The sequence below is a fragment of the Callospermophilus lateralis genome, chromosome 18 (assembly GCF_048772815.1).
Source record: "Callospermophilus lateralis isolate mCalLat2 chromosome 18, mCalLat2.hap1, whole genome shotgun sequence".
Lineage (NCBI taxonomy): Eukaryota > Metazoa > Chordata > Mammalia > Rodentia > Sciuridae > Callospermophilus > Callospermophilus lateralis.
In genome coordinates, this window is record NC_135322.1 from 17251842 (window position 1) to 17265591 (window position 13750).

General features: G+C 55.1%; 1 protein-coding gene across 1 annotated transcript; it reads right to left on the reverse strand.

Moving 5' to 3' along the window:
* Nucleotides 1-132: 132 nt before the first annotated feature.
* Arhgap33 (Rho GTPase activating protein 33) lies at nt 133-13292 on the reverse strand. The gene is made up of 22 exons (XM_076838328.2): nt 13205-13292; nt 12409-12488; nt 11133-11230; nt 10944-11028; nt 10481-10561; nt 10240-10377; nt 9750-9842; nt 9075-9197; nt 8911-8988; nt 8759-8825; nt 8618-8677; nt 8376-8528; nt 8190-8292; nt 6732-6876; nt 6570-6652; nt 6379-6486; nt 4674-4819; nt 3866-4019; nt 3636-3781; nt 3475-3549; nt 1875-2552; nt 133-1784 (listed from the first exon to the last, which is right to left on the reverse strand). The coding sequence occupies exons 2-22, from the start codon at nt 12484-12486 to the stop codon at nt 529-531; spliced, it is 3948 nt and encodes a 1315-aa protein (XP_076694443.2). The 5' UTR covers nt 12487-12488; nt 13205-13292; the 3' UTR covers nt 133-528.
* Between the last annotated feature and the right edge of the window lie 458 nt (nt 13293-13750).

The following is a 13750-nucleotide window of genomic DNA, read 5'->3' on the forward strand; positions in this document are numbered from 1 at the left end:
TGAGGATATCACCCCCCTGCAGCCTTCCAGTAAGACTGACACCCCCTCAAGTGCCTAAAGGAAAGAAATGATGATAAAGCAACCCTATATCTTTTTCATTTGCCGAGTCTGGCCCCAGCATGACACAACAGCCACATTTTCACCATTTTTATTCATTAATTTTGTCAATTTTGTCAGATGGTTTAGTGGGGCACACGAGGAAAGACAGGCAGGAGTTGTCCCCCTACCCCCTGTGCACAGGTCAGGACAGGCAGGGGACTCCAGGAGGAGGAGAGAGAACAGGGTGTCGGCCTAGCCCTCCCTTGGATTTTGTGCGAAAGCCCCAGAAGGGGGATGGTGGAGAGATAAGCAAAACCTTTAGCCAGGGTGGATGGACATTGATTTGAGGTGAGGGACCATCGAAGCAAGTTACAAAGTTAGAAACCAGGGGTAGGGCTCAGGAACTCAAGTAAATACAAAATGAGGGATTGGGCTGGGCTGAGAGTCACTGAGGGCGAAGGAGGGGATAAGGTCCTTGTCAGCTCTGGCTCAGCAGTAGCTTCGGGTCTGGCCCTCAGAATGGAGAGACCAGCTAGGCGTGGGGTAAGGGGGTGGGGGACCAGCCCCCTCCCCTCTCTGACCCCCATTTCTATACAGAGACCCTCGGTGGTGCTCACCCCCTCTCCCGTAGGCTGGCGGGGCTGCCCTGTAGAGCAGGAGAGGCTCTGGAGGGCCCCAGGGGCCAGGTACCCTGTGAGGGGTACGGGGACCCCAAGGTGCCCGCTGCTTCTGGGGAAGGCGGGGGGCTGGGGGTCCGGGATCTGAACGACTTCGGGGGTGGGCCGGAGGGGAAGAGGAGGAACAGGAAGAGGCAGGTGAAGGACCCCTGGGCCCTAGAGCTAGGTTGACATAGAGGGGCTCAGGCCGGGTGGGACGTCGGGCAGAGTGCTGTGGGGCTGAGTAGCCAAGATGGTCAGGGGGAAAGCAGGAGGGGGGTGGGGGGTAGCTGACCAGGAAGTCAGGGGACCTGTGGAGTGGTGGTGACTGGCCAAGCATGCCATATGAGGCATTGAGCCTATCAGGGGGCATGGAGCGAAAGGGACTCCAGGACTGGGTAGGGCCCGCGTAGGAGGACCCCTCACTTGCCCCAATCTCATAGTATAGGTTCTCTCCCCTGTCTGGAGGGCCCAAGGAATTCCTCCAGACTGGGGCTGGGGAGCTGGGCTGGAAGGATGGGGGGCCCAGGGGATACAGGCCTGGTTTGGGGGCCCCAAGGAATGGTGGCAAGCACTCCCGGGGGGCTGGGGAAAAGAAGCCAGGAGTAGGAATCTGTGAGGGGACAGAACATGGGGACTGAGCTGCCATCTCTGGGGCATCCCTGCACCCCCCACCTGCCCTGAGCTGGGCACTGACCTGTGCTGGGCCTCTGAGTCCCCTCCTTGAGGTCCCCACGGGCCGCTGGCTCCTCACCAGGCTCCCATCACTTTGTTGTCTTGGTAGGTAGGATGGGGGTCCTGGGGCCCAGGCACCCGAGTGGGCCAGGGAGTGAGGGGGGGGCCCACTCCCTGAGATGCCCACGGGCTCCCCGCCTACTTCCAGGGACAGTGAGCGGCGGAAAGGGGAACGGGGAACAGATGGTGTGCCCCCATGCTCCTGTTGGCTCTGTCGCTCGGCCACCTGCTGAGCCCGCTCAGCTAGGGCCAGAGCCATGAGGCGTGCTGGGTTCTTGGGGGGTGGAGGTGGGGCCCCCCCAGGGCGCAGGAGGGTCAGGGGTGGGGGTAGCAATGGTGAATCCATACCAGGACCTACAGAGAAAGGAATGGGAAGGAAGTCAGCTGTGTTCTGGGACAACCTCAGGGTCTATGAGAGTATGAGATGGACCAAGCAGGACTCACCATGTTGACCCTGGGTTCCCCGGGGACTAGGCAGTGCCAGCTTGCTGCTGATCTCCTGTTGACAGGTGTCACTCAGTTGGGTCTCGGCTCCACGCAGCAGCAGGGGGATAAGATGGGGGCGCAGGCCCGGGCCAGGGCTGAGTGCTGGTGTTGGGGTGACTGAGGCAGGTGTTCCCCCAGCCCCCAGCAGTTCTAGGACAGCAGGTGGCACTGATACAGCCAGGGGCTCTGAGATGTCCAGGGCAGTGGGTGAAGCAGGACTGGTGGGCCCCCGAGGTGAGAGAGCCTGGGGGGTCACCCTAGGTGGGAAGGCAGAGGCAGAGGCCGGGGGTGCTGGGCTGGCAGGAGGTGCAGGGTCCCCTGGGGTGGGGCTGCTGCAGCGAAATGTAAGGGGATCAAAGTCAAGCCCCCGCAGTCCCTCCAGGCAGCGTGGTGGGCTGAAGTCCAGTTCATCACCATCATCTAGCCAGGCTGAGGTGCGGTGTGAAGGGGACCCAGAGTGTGGCCCCAGGCCAGCTGCTGAGGACTTGGAGGAGGAAGAGGAGGAGGAAGAGGAAGAGGAGGAAGAGGAAGAAGACGAGGAGGACAAGCTCTCGCAGGAACCAGCAGGTGCTGGGCCCACAGGGAAGGCGTCACTGCTGGAGTGGGGTCGCCGTAGCCTGTGCAGCCTCTGGAGGCCTGGAAGGGGCACAGTTAGAGACCAGACATCAGAGCAAACAGGACTCAGGTCCACAGAAAGGCAGGAAGCAACACAAGAGGCACTTCCCTAGAGAGGGCCAACGAGGCCGTGGATTTAGGAAGAATTGTTCAGGCAAGACCACGAAGAGACCATTCCAGATCCCAAACAAGAATGGAGTCTTGCTGCCCCAGGGTCTGTGAGCTGCTGGGTGTCCAGATGGGACTGTTTGGGGAAAGCAAGTCACCCTTGTTCTGTAATTTCAATGTGTACAGACCCTACAGTAGAGCACCTCTACTCCTGGGAATGTGGCAGAGCAACCTATGACAGGGACTCCTCACCCTGGGGATTTAGGATGGGACACCACCCCAGAATAGAAAGCAATGGGCTGAATCTGGGCTATGCTCAGCAACACGGATGGCAGTTCGTAATGGAACTGTGAATGAAAAATTCATTCTGTAGACAGCATGATACCTCCTCGCTCCTTTCTTAACATTTCCTGTAAATAGCATCAGAAGCAACTAGAACTGAGCAATATGTTCTTTACACATATACTTGTATGTGATAAAACCTTGAAGCTAGTTCATGATCAGCATCAAATTTAGAGGATCGGGGAGCGGGCAGGGACTCCTGGGCAAGATACTAGGGCTCTTCCAGCTGTGCTTAGGGATTTGGTGGGTATTCATAGTATTTAAATTTTTTGAAAAGGAATGCATAAACAAAAGACTGTTTTAAAGGAACCTGGATGAGCCAGGAGGCAGAGTTATAGTGGATTTTACCCAACTCATTGTACCTAAAGTTCAGATTTTAAAAATTTAAACATTCAAGAATCCCCCCAAATCTGAAATATAACTTTGGGGACAAAACCAGGGCTTCAGTTCCCCTATGATGCTTGGGAACATGTAGGGCCTACCCCCTGCTCACCAGCACCGCTGGCCTGGGATGACAGAGACTCTTCGCTCTTGGCAGATCTCAGTGTGACTGTGTCGGGTCGACTGCCTGTGAGGAGAGGTAGGAGAGGTAGGAGGGCCTCCACACACCATCCCCCCACCCCCCGTGCCAACTGCACAGCCACAGCCACTGACCTGAAGGCTGCGGTGGGGCTCTGGTACCCCCTAGCCAAGGCAGGGGCTTCTTTCGGGGGACACTGGGGCCCCGGCCTAGAGCAAAGAATGTCTTCCAGCTGCTACCCCCTGGCTTCCGCTGTTTCTCACCTCTGTCCCTTTTCCTCCTGGGGTTTGGGTGAGAAACAAAAGGCAATCTGAGTCACAGCGCACCTCCAGTCCTCCTCCCCGTCCCCCAAAATCCCACTCACCTTTCCACAGGTGAGGCGGGGGCCTTGGGAGCTGTGGGCTCAGTGGGTGTTCCCAGCCGACCCTGGGTGCGAGCCTGAGCTTCCTCCAGTGTCAGCAGGCGAGTGGAAGGGCCACTGCCCGCAAGAGACTTGGGCCTGGGGAGGAGGCAGCGGCCTGGGGAGGTCAGAAAGGGGGAAACTATCAGCTTTGGGGTCACTTAAGGCTACAGGCAAAGCCAAGCGCCACAGCCCAAGCCCCGGCCCGGCCCGCAGCATGCCCACCCGGGCTGGCAAGGCAGGGGGCCAGGGTGGATCAGGCGGGAATGGGGGTGGGGCAGCAGGCAGGCGAGGAGGAGAGGTGAGGCAGAACGAGCTGATGAGAAGGCAGCTCCCAGCAGCCAGCAAGGGCAGCGGCTCTGGTCAGTTACCTCGGGCCAGAGGGCCCTCCGACGAGCTGAATCCTGACTGGGCTGGGGTCCCGGGCAGGGCAGGGAGTCTGGGCAGGGCCCAGGCAGGGTCAAATCTGGGGACCTCCCACTTCCTCCCAGGTAGACCCATGGCCCCAAGTGCCCCCAGGAGCTATAAGGGGTGAAGGAAGAACGGCGTCCTGGCCAAGAAGTGGGGATCCTGAGCGTAGGAGCTGAAATGAGAAGGAGGGGGCGGGGGGTGGTGCAGGGAGAGGGATGGGCCGGGCGGGGTCCTCAAGGAGTTGGGAGGGAGGTCCGGCTTCAGTGGGGTAGGGATAGGGCTGGAGCCCACCTTCCCTCCCACTGCTGCCCTGATGTTGAGTGGGCAGTAGCCAAGACATCAGAGGGTAGGATGGGCATACCTGCAGGGTCAAGGCCAGCAGAGGTGAAGGTGTCACTGAACAGGACCTCCACATGGGTGAGCAGGAATTCCACCACCACAGACTGCACCCGAACCTCCCGGAAGGCTGCTGCTCCACCCAGCCCCACTGACTCCAGCTCCATGGACCTGGGAGAAGAGAAGGCGGGGGGCAGTCGCCTAAAGCCTGGGCTGGCAGGTTCTGGGTGGGCAGTGTGGGGTACCAATGAGGTAATGACTGTCTGTTCAAAACCTTAGACTTTCCTGAACTAATCACATGTGGAACTGAGTGCCTAGCCTTTCCCCAAGCTTCCCTACTTGACCCCTCTCTTTCCTTCATACCCACATCCAATCTGTCATCAAAACCCGTTGGTTTCACCTATAAAATCTATCCAGAATCTAACTCTTCTCCCCTCTACTACACCCTGGCTGCTATGGTTTGGATCACAAATGTCCCCCATAAGGTCCCCAAGGTGGTGTTATTGGGTGGTGGTGAAACCTTTAAGATGCGGAGTTAGTGGGAGGACTTTAGGTCATTGAAGGCATGACTTTAAGGGGGATTTGGGGATCTTAGTCCCCTCCTCACTTTCTTTCTTGTGTCCTGGCCATTAGGTGCTATAATGTGTTGCTTCGCCACTGACCAAAGCAACAGGGCCAATTGATTGTGAACTAAAACCTCCAAAACTGTGAGCCAAAATAAACCTTTTCTCTTTATAAGTTAATCATCTCAGTATTTCATTACAGTGAAGCTGACTGACACACTGGCCCAGAGTCTGTTCCCTTCCACATGAACATCAGAGCACCTCCTCCCAGGCCTCCTGTTCCTATCCCTGTCCCCAGAGTCTATTCCTACCTGTAGCAAGAGGGAGCCTGGGAACAAAATTGAGTCAGATCAGGGCCTTCCCTGCTCAGAGCCCCATCCCAGCTGCAGCACACTCCAGCTAAAAGCAAAATCCTCACTATGATCCGTGAGTCACGCCTCTATCTGGTCTGATTACCTCTCTGACCTCATCTTTACCTTCCCTCAATTCCTCAATTCAGCTCCAGCCACACTGGCCTCTTCCCACACATCAAGGTTCATCCCAACTTCTGTTTGCACTCACTGCTCCTCTGTTTGGCTTGTTCCTTCCCAGAGTCCACACACCCTACACAGGTCTTGACTCAAATCTTACCTTTTCAGTGCAGTCTTCCCCACCCACCTTATTTAAAATTGTAGACCTCCTTATCTGAACCCTTTGTCTTTCTATTCTATTTAATTTCTCCCACACTTTTTGTGCCCTTTGTTGATGCACCACCTGTTTTACTTATTTGCATGTTTCCCAGAACATGGAACTCCTCCAGGATACAGATTTTACCTGTCTTGGTTAGCAGCAAATCTGCCAGGGCTTACCTTGCTGCTGGCCATAAAAAAAAAAAAAAAAAAGGAAAAGAAAAGACATAAGCCTTCTCTGCCATTCTATCTAGAAACTTCAAACTGGCATGACTTGGTACACTTCCCTTCCCTGACTCCTCTCTTCCTTCTTGGTATCAGATATTACACCGTATTTTTCTTCTTGATGATTCATTGTCCATTTCCTCCATGGGAATGTGGGCCCCAGGAGGATAGGATCTTGCTCACTTCTGTGTTGCAAGTGCTAAGATCAGGGCCTGGTACATGGGAGTTACTTGAAAAATATTAAGAGGGTCATGCTGGTAAGCTGCCAGTTTACCGTAGGAGGTTGGGTGCCCAGACAATGGCCAGGTTGCGGGCATGCATGCTGGTGTTGGCACTATGTCGTGCCATTCGAGCCAAGTGCCTCAGCAGGTACTCCAGAGTCCTGAGAAAGGGAGCAGAGGGGGACAGCTGAGCCTCAGCCCCCTTGGAACCTACCACAGTCTTTCCCTGCTGCTCCTGGTTTACCTGTAGTGTGGTGGGGGCAGCTGCTGGATGACATCATGGACTCGAACCAGGCGTTCCTCCTCCCCAGGCACTGACATGGCCTCCTGAGATGGTGGACAGGCATGATGGGGCTGGGCCAGATGCATCCCCGCACCCTCCAACCTTGCCAGCTCCCTTACTCACACTGAACTTCCCATAGAGCTGGTAGGTGAGCAAGGGGTTTGGCAGCTCTCGGAAATAGAGCTTGCAGAGGGAGGAGACGCTGTGGATGTCCTGAAGGAAGGCGGGGCCAGACAGTTCAGGGATCCTCTCACTGTCAAATTCATGCCTGAGGTCATTAGATCCAGAGGAGGAAGGTTCAGATCAAATTGGCTCACCTAGCCATATTCCCCTAGCCCTACCCCAAGTTCCTGCAGATGAATATAACTGTCTTCCGTAGGCCTAATGCTGAGCTATCCAGAGAGAGAACATTACAATCCCCCCAAAAAACCTTGTGTGGCAAAGGCAAGGGTGCCCCATTTTAAACAAGAGGACACTGAGGCTCTGGTGTGTGAGACCTCTACCTATAGCTACTGAAGGCTGACTCCAGAGCGACCATGTTCCTACCATGAAGTTGTGTCATTCATCTGGCTTTAAGCAGTCACTGGAAAATGCAGATAAAATCCTAGCAACCCCCTATTCATAACTCTGGTGGGGCCCAGTGCTAGAAGGTGAAGCTCCTGTGTAGAACAATCTCCTGCTGGTCTCACTGCTCCTTCGGGCTTTGAGCTCTCACTTCATGGCCTCTGTCCTCTGACCTCTGTCCAATACTAGGGATTGAACCCAGGGGCACTCTACCACTAACGCTTTTTTATTTTAAGACAAAATCTCACTAAGTTGCCCAGGCTGGCCTTAAACTTGCTATCCTCCTGTCTCAGCCTCCCCAGTAGCCTGGGTGTGTGCCACCATCCCCATTCCTTCCCACCACTAGACTGTTATGAAGGCTGTCTCTTCTTGGCTTAGAATCCTTCTGTGGTTCTCCCTGGCTCAGAATAAAAGCCTAAATCCTAACAGTCACGAAAAGGCAGGGCACACACTGTCAACAATCTCCACCCCATCACCTGCTGCTATCCCCACTGCGCTGGTTGCTTGCTCCACTGTGACTGCTTTTCCCAGGAGATCCACGTGGCCTGTTCCCTCACCACCTCCACAGCTCTTCCCCATGAGGCGCCTCTGCCCACACTATCTAAAACTGCAATCCTCCTTCCTGGTTGATCCTCCTTACCCCTAATCAATTTTTCTCCAAAGCATCTGTCACCTTCTAGTAAACTCTTATCATTTTTTTTTCTTTTTTTGCTCTTTTCTCCTTCTAGTATGTGAGCCCAATGAGGGCAGAGGTTTCTGTGTGGACTAGTGCTCAGTATGTGGCAGGTGCCCAGAGAAGGTTGATCCCTCTGCTTATGCTAATTCTACTCTCACTTTCAGGCCTTAGCTGGGGTGTCACTTCCTCGAGGAAGCCCTCCCTCCCTGACCCCAGCTTTTATTCACCCCTTCTCTGTGCCTTCCTAAATTCCAATAACTATGAACCTGGCACAAAGTACAGGGCTGGACTAGAGAAGAGCTCAGTGAATCTTATGGAAGGGGTTGGTGGAGGGCCCTCACCGCAGTCTTTGGATGTTGGAGGACACGCCTGAGAGCCTGTAAATTCCATCCACCACTCCGTGGGCCTCAATAAACTCAGAGCAGCAGCGTAGCACTTGGGGTACTGGGGGAAAGCAACAGAGTCAGGGCTGGGAGGTAGCATCCTAGATAAGAGGGGTGGGGTGGGGTGGTGGACCCAATCCTCACCATCCTGGCCTGAGTTGCTGAGGTGTTCTCCAAGGTCACAGCCAAACACTCTCTGCCGCAAGATTCCCCGCTGCCGCAACCGCTGCCGAGAAGGGCGGGAGCGCATGAAGGTTCGAAGGAGACCAGCTAGCTTCCCACGAGGTCGAGGTACAGCTGTAGGGGAAAGGAAGGCTCCGTAGGGTCAGCTCAGTCATAAGCCTGGTGGGGCAGGGGGAATAGACCTGACCCCTGGTTTCCATTACCTGAGGTCAGAGAGGAGATACCCTGGGGAGCTGGGATGCCACACAGGGGACCATCAGCATCTGCGGGGTGGACAATGGGTGGAAAGGATGGATGGTAGGCAGAGGATGCAGGGGGCCTCCCACTCTGTCCACGGCACTTACCTGCTTTTAGGCCTGGACCCGGCCGCTCTGTGAAGAGTTCTACACATTCACTGGGGAAGAAGCCAACCTGAGGAGGAGGCACTGTCAGTGGCTGGGCCACCTAACTTGGCATGGCACCCTAGACCCACATGTCCAAAATAAGCCAGGCTCACCTGGAAACCTCGCTTGCCTCGCCACCAGCTCCGATCCTCTGTGGGTGGCATGTCAATCACTGAGACAATGTCTCCTACCTGGAAATGGGCAAGTGGGAGGAGGGGGGTCAGAAGGGGCAGGGGAAGTGGGGAGCCCAGTGGAGCCTGCTTGCCCACAGCCTCACCTCAAAGGATAACTCATCTGGTGCCTGAGCTGTGTACCGTTTGACCACATGGGCAGCAGCCACCGCAGGGATATTGAGTGAGGCCTCTTCGCTGAGGAGCAGTCGCCGGCCATGATTGTCCAGCTGAGAGGGAGGTAAGATGTAGCAAGGAGAGGTCAGAAGAAAGAGTTAATAAAGACAGATGAGTTCCTCCACGCCCAGTGATGTCACTGCTTGTCCCCCAACTTAAGAGCCTCTGTCACTCAGAGCTATTGGTCAATCACCTAAATTCCTGCCCCCCGCCCCCGTCTTTAAAACAATTCTCCCTTTTCTCCACACTTGACAAGTCCCAGGACTCTTCTGACCCCAAGACCTCGCCACATACTCCGGCATCTGGAGTGTTTTTACTATCTAAAACCCCTCTGGTTTAAACCAGATGTTCTTCGAGTTACAGCCCAATCCATTTCTAACTGGGATACCTTTAAATGCTCAGGTTCCCATAGTCCAACACCTGCTAAAACACAGATACACATAGACACATACTTCTCTCACAGGTGCCCACATAGACACTAAAATACCAACGCTTCCCTCACTCTGGCTCCTTTCTTTTCTGTGCCCACACACATTCCCAGCTGGTTCTCACACCTCAGACACCCTAGCTTTCTTCTAATTCTAAGCCCCCCTGCCCATGCCCACCTCCATCCAGGTGAGCACAGGCCCACAGTTGAGGTTACTGTCCACCAGTCCTGATAGGGTCTCCAGGTACTGAAGCAGCAGTGGTACCAGCATCTGTGGGCAGGTTGTAAGGGTAGGCTCCTGTGAACAGATGCTGAGAGAGCCTCTGCCCTCCCACTCTGCCCTGGCTCATCTCTGGGCAGGATCAAAATTCAACCTGGATGCATGGGTGTTGAAATATTGTCACATCAATTGGTAAACAAGCTGTGCTAATCTCCAGTGTGCAATTGATATGGCTATGCTAACCCTCCTGTGGAATCTCTGGACCTTCCCATGATCCCAAAACTAAAGGAAGCCTCCAGAACCTTTTATATTTCTAAGGCTTCTCCATGGGACTCAGACCATACCAATCTTTAAATATTTATCTATCCCCCCACCATGGTGATTTCACTCATGCCTAGTGAAGACACACCAATGGCTGAGGCAGGGGCTGAGACAACAAGTATGTTACCTGAGCAGCCCTGGCACCCTCCGGGGGTGGGGGGAGCTCTGGGAGGCAGGAAAACCTTCGGTCAAATATGCACCTATGGAGATGGGCATCCAGGGAACGGAAGTCATCATAACTACGGAGAACTGGCCAAGAACGGCCCTGTTGGAGCAAGAGGGACAGAAGAGAACAGTGGTCCCATTACATTGAGCAGGACCATGGCAGCCAGTTCCTTAGGCTACATGAAAAGCAAGGGTGGCTTTACCTGACAGGTCACCTGCACCCCAAACACCAGCTCATTCTCTCCAGAGAGGGTGGGGCCTTCACGTTCTGGAGATAGGAGGAGCTGCAGAGGGAAACAAAGGCCCACATGAAGGCCTCACTTTTGTCTCAATCCTGACCTCTCTACATTGGCACTATCTAGGGATGGGTCTGTGTCACCCTCCTGAACCTTCCCAAGGATAGGACTTATTGATCTTTTGGTCAGAGTATAGGGCCCTGGCACAGAACAGATAACTAAGAAAAAAATCAGTGAATAAGTCAAATAACAATTGGATGAACAAATGAGCAGCTCTTCCCATCTGCCCTAGCCCCTGCAACTCCTGCTACTGACTGCTCAGACAGGAGGAACAGCTAGAATAGTAACAGACTTCAGTGATAAAGCAGTTGATATTGGTTCATGTTTGGGTAGGATCTCACCTTCCTACCTGGATGCAAAGACCTCATACCTGAATGTGGCCAAAGTCAACGTTCTCATAGTGGAAATGGGCACAGTCAGCCAGGCGGGGGAAGGGACCTCGAGGAGCTGAGAGCCTGGGAGAAGGTGACACATCACCAATGACTCCCTCCTTCAGGCTCCCTCCCTCTTTAAGCTTCCCTTCCTCCTAAGCTAAACCTTTTCCTCCATCACCCCTCACCTCTTCCCAGGCTTCCCCTTCACATTGGACCCCCCAGTTGGGGGTACAGGTTGCACTGTGCCTTCCCCTGAGCCATCCAAGCTGTCAGTGCTGCGGGCCTGTAGAGCAAAGAGAAGAATCAGAGGCTCCCAGAGATGGGAGCAAAGAGACAAAAGGATCATTGTTATCTGCCAGCCTGGACCTACAGGCCCAGGTTGCTCCTTGCTCCACATTTTCCTGAGCATGGGGCAAAATGGTAGGTCACCAGGAGGTAAGGACTGGACTGAGGATAGGCTTCTTCATGTGTGGTCTAGAGTGGAGGACTAGAGGAACAGGGGCCAAGGCATGAGTCATCAACAGGAGAGAGAGCATGGTGGGCTCAGCTCTCCCTGTTTAAGACCCGTCAGTAGCCTCTGCAGGGTACAGTTATCTCCTGCCACACTCTGGACATTCACAGTTCACATCTTGTCAGTCCTCTGCTTCCAACCTCTCCCTTCCTTCCAGATTCTTCACAAGTGCCAGGATCACCCAAATTTGGCCCTGTCTATCCATAGATCCTGGACCTTCAATGGCTCTCTGCTGTCTTCAAGATGAAGTTGGAAGTCTCTGGTCTGATATTCAAACTTTTCTAAATTGGTTTCTGTTTACCTCTCCAGTCCCATCTCTCCCCATTGTCCCTACTCTCAGAGCTCTTGAACTTCTGAGAGTCCAGCAAAAGCACCACCTTCTTCTCATTTCTTTCTATGCTTCTGCACATGCTATTTCCTCAGCCTGGAATCTTTGTCTCCACCCTATCATTAGGTCCTCTCCTTACCCCTCAGGCCTCAACTCATATGTGTACTACTCCAGAAAGCCTTTCTTGATCTTTTAGGTTGTGCCAGGCATCTCTTCTAGACTCTCTCCATCCTCTGAGGTCCTCCAATCCCAAGCTCCACAACTTTACCTGACTTTGTCCCATCATAGCCCTGAGCACTCCTGAGATGCCACTATCTGGTGACAAGCCCATCTCCCCCATTGGACTTTTTATCTCCCCAGAAACAGGGCCCCAGGCTGAGACACCCCAGCATGCCCAGCACAGAGGTGGGCACAGTTGCTACTCTTCATAGGGAAGATCATACTGCATTCCTCTCTGGGTCTGCAATGCCCAGTGCCAGCCCCATTGTACAGCATGGGCTAGGTAAAACCTGATGAATAAATTAGCCAACTACCAGATGGGAATTCAGGGATTCCCCACATTGGGCTCCAGCTTCTCCCTCCTCCATGTCCCTGCAACCCGGAGTTCATCCCTGGGTCTCACCCTCAGGGTCTGTCCCCTGCCAGCCCATGAAGCTCCCCAAGGCAGGATGGGATCTGACTCTCTCTGTGCCTGGAGCATGTCTGTTGAGTGAGGGAATGAGGTACGAATGGATGAATGGATGAATGGTGGGAGAGGGAGCCAGTGGAGGAGGGGAGATGAGCACAAGAAGATGGAGAGGACCCAAGGATCAAGGGGAGGTACAGTACTGGCTTGTTGGGTGGAGTAAGGAGGGGAGAGGCTGGAAAGGCTAAGGTAAGGGTTCTGACAGATGCGGGACGGGGATTGAGAGGAGCTGGGATGGGGGTGAAAATGAGGGAGAAGGAGAAGAAAAGGGTCAGGCTGAGGATGAAGCCGGTGGGGGTGGGGCTCAGGAATGAGAAAGGGGCTGTTGGGAGGAGGAGGGGGTTAGACCAGGGGGGGGAGTAAGGGTGTGGATGAGGATGCCGAGGAAGGCGCTGGAATGGAGACTGGTTTCCAGGAAGCCTCTGCAGACCCCTGCGGGGGCCACTCCGCGTGGCGCGGGTCCTTCCCTGGACCAGTCCCTCCTCAAAGCCTGGGTCCTCGGCCACTGTCAGCCCCATTTAGGGCGCGGAGAGGGATGCGCGGAGGGGGCGGGGTCGAGGTAAGGGCTCGGACCCAGGACCTGGCCTGGGGACTAGAGGGATCGCGACGAAGGGTGAGGGGCGGCGCAGGCCGAGGGTCCGGGCGGGGCCAGGGGCGGGGCGCGCAGGGAGGGGCCGCGCACGGACAGAGTGACACGCGGACCGACAGACTGACGGCCGCGTGGGCCCCTCACCACCATAGTCGCGTAGCCTCCGTCAGGCCCCGGCCGCGCTAGACCTCTGGTTCATGGTCCTCGTCGCCGCAGCCGCCGCCGCCATGGCGACACAAAGGGGAGGGCGCGAGCCGCGCGCGGGCGGCTGCAGACCCCGCCCCTAACGGCCGCCGGTGGTTTCAGCGCGCGCCCCACGGGGGCGGGGGGATAACGGGGACGCGGCGCCGCTTCTCATTGGCCCCACCCTTGGCCTTTTGGCGACGCCACGCCCACCTGGAGCTTTTTCATTGGCTTTGTCTTGGGTACCACCCCCGGCTCTGTCTCTCTTCGGTCCCACCCCCGAAGTTTGACAGCGCCACGCCCATGACTGCTTTTTATTGGCTGTCTTCCTCCTCCTGAGACACACCCCCACGTTCTTTATCCTTTGCTTCCGACATTTCTAATATTTAGCAATAGACCGTCCTCTTACTTGGCTCTCATCACTACTCCGACATTCTTAATTGGATTCTCCCACGGCCTTAGGGTTTGGGTCCAGTCCTCAAGCAGCTTTTCAAAGCCTCGGTCCTC

Coding starts and splice junctions, on each gene's coding strand:
- Arhgap33 (XM_076838328.2), bottom strand. CDS start 12,486: ATGCTCCAGGCACAGAGAGAGTCAGATCCCATCCTGCCTTGGGGAGCT. Junction 10,378..10,480: donor GGGTGCAGGTGACCTGTCAG/GTAAAGCCACCC, acceptor TTGCTCCAACAG/GGCCGTTCTTGGCCAGTTCT. Junction 6,877..8,189: donor TCCAACATCCAAAGACTGCG/GTGAGGGCCCTC, acceptor TAATGACCTCAG/GCATGAATTTGACAGTGAGA.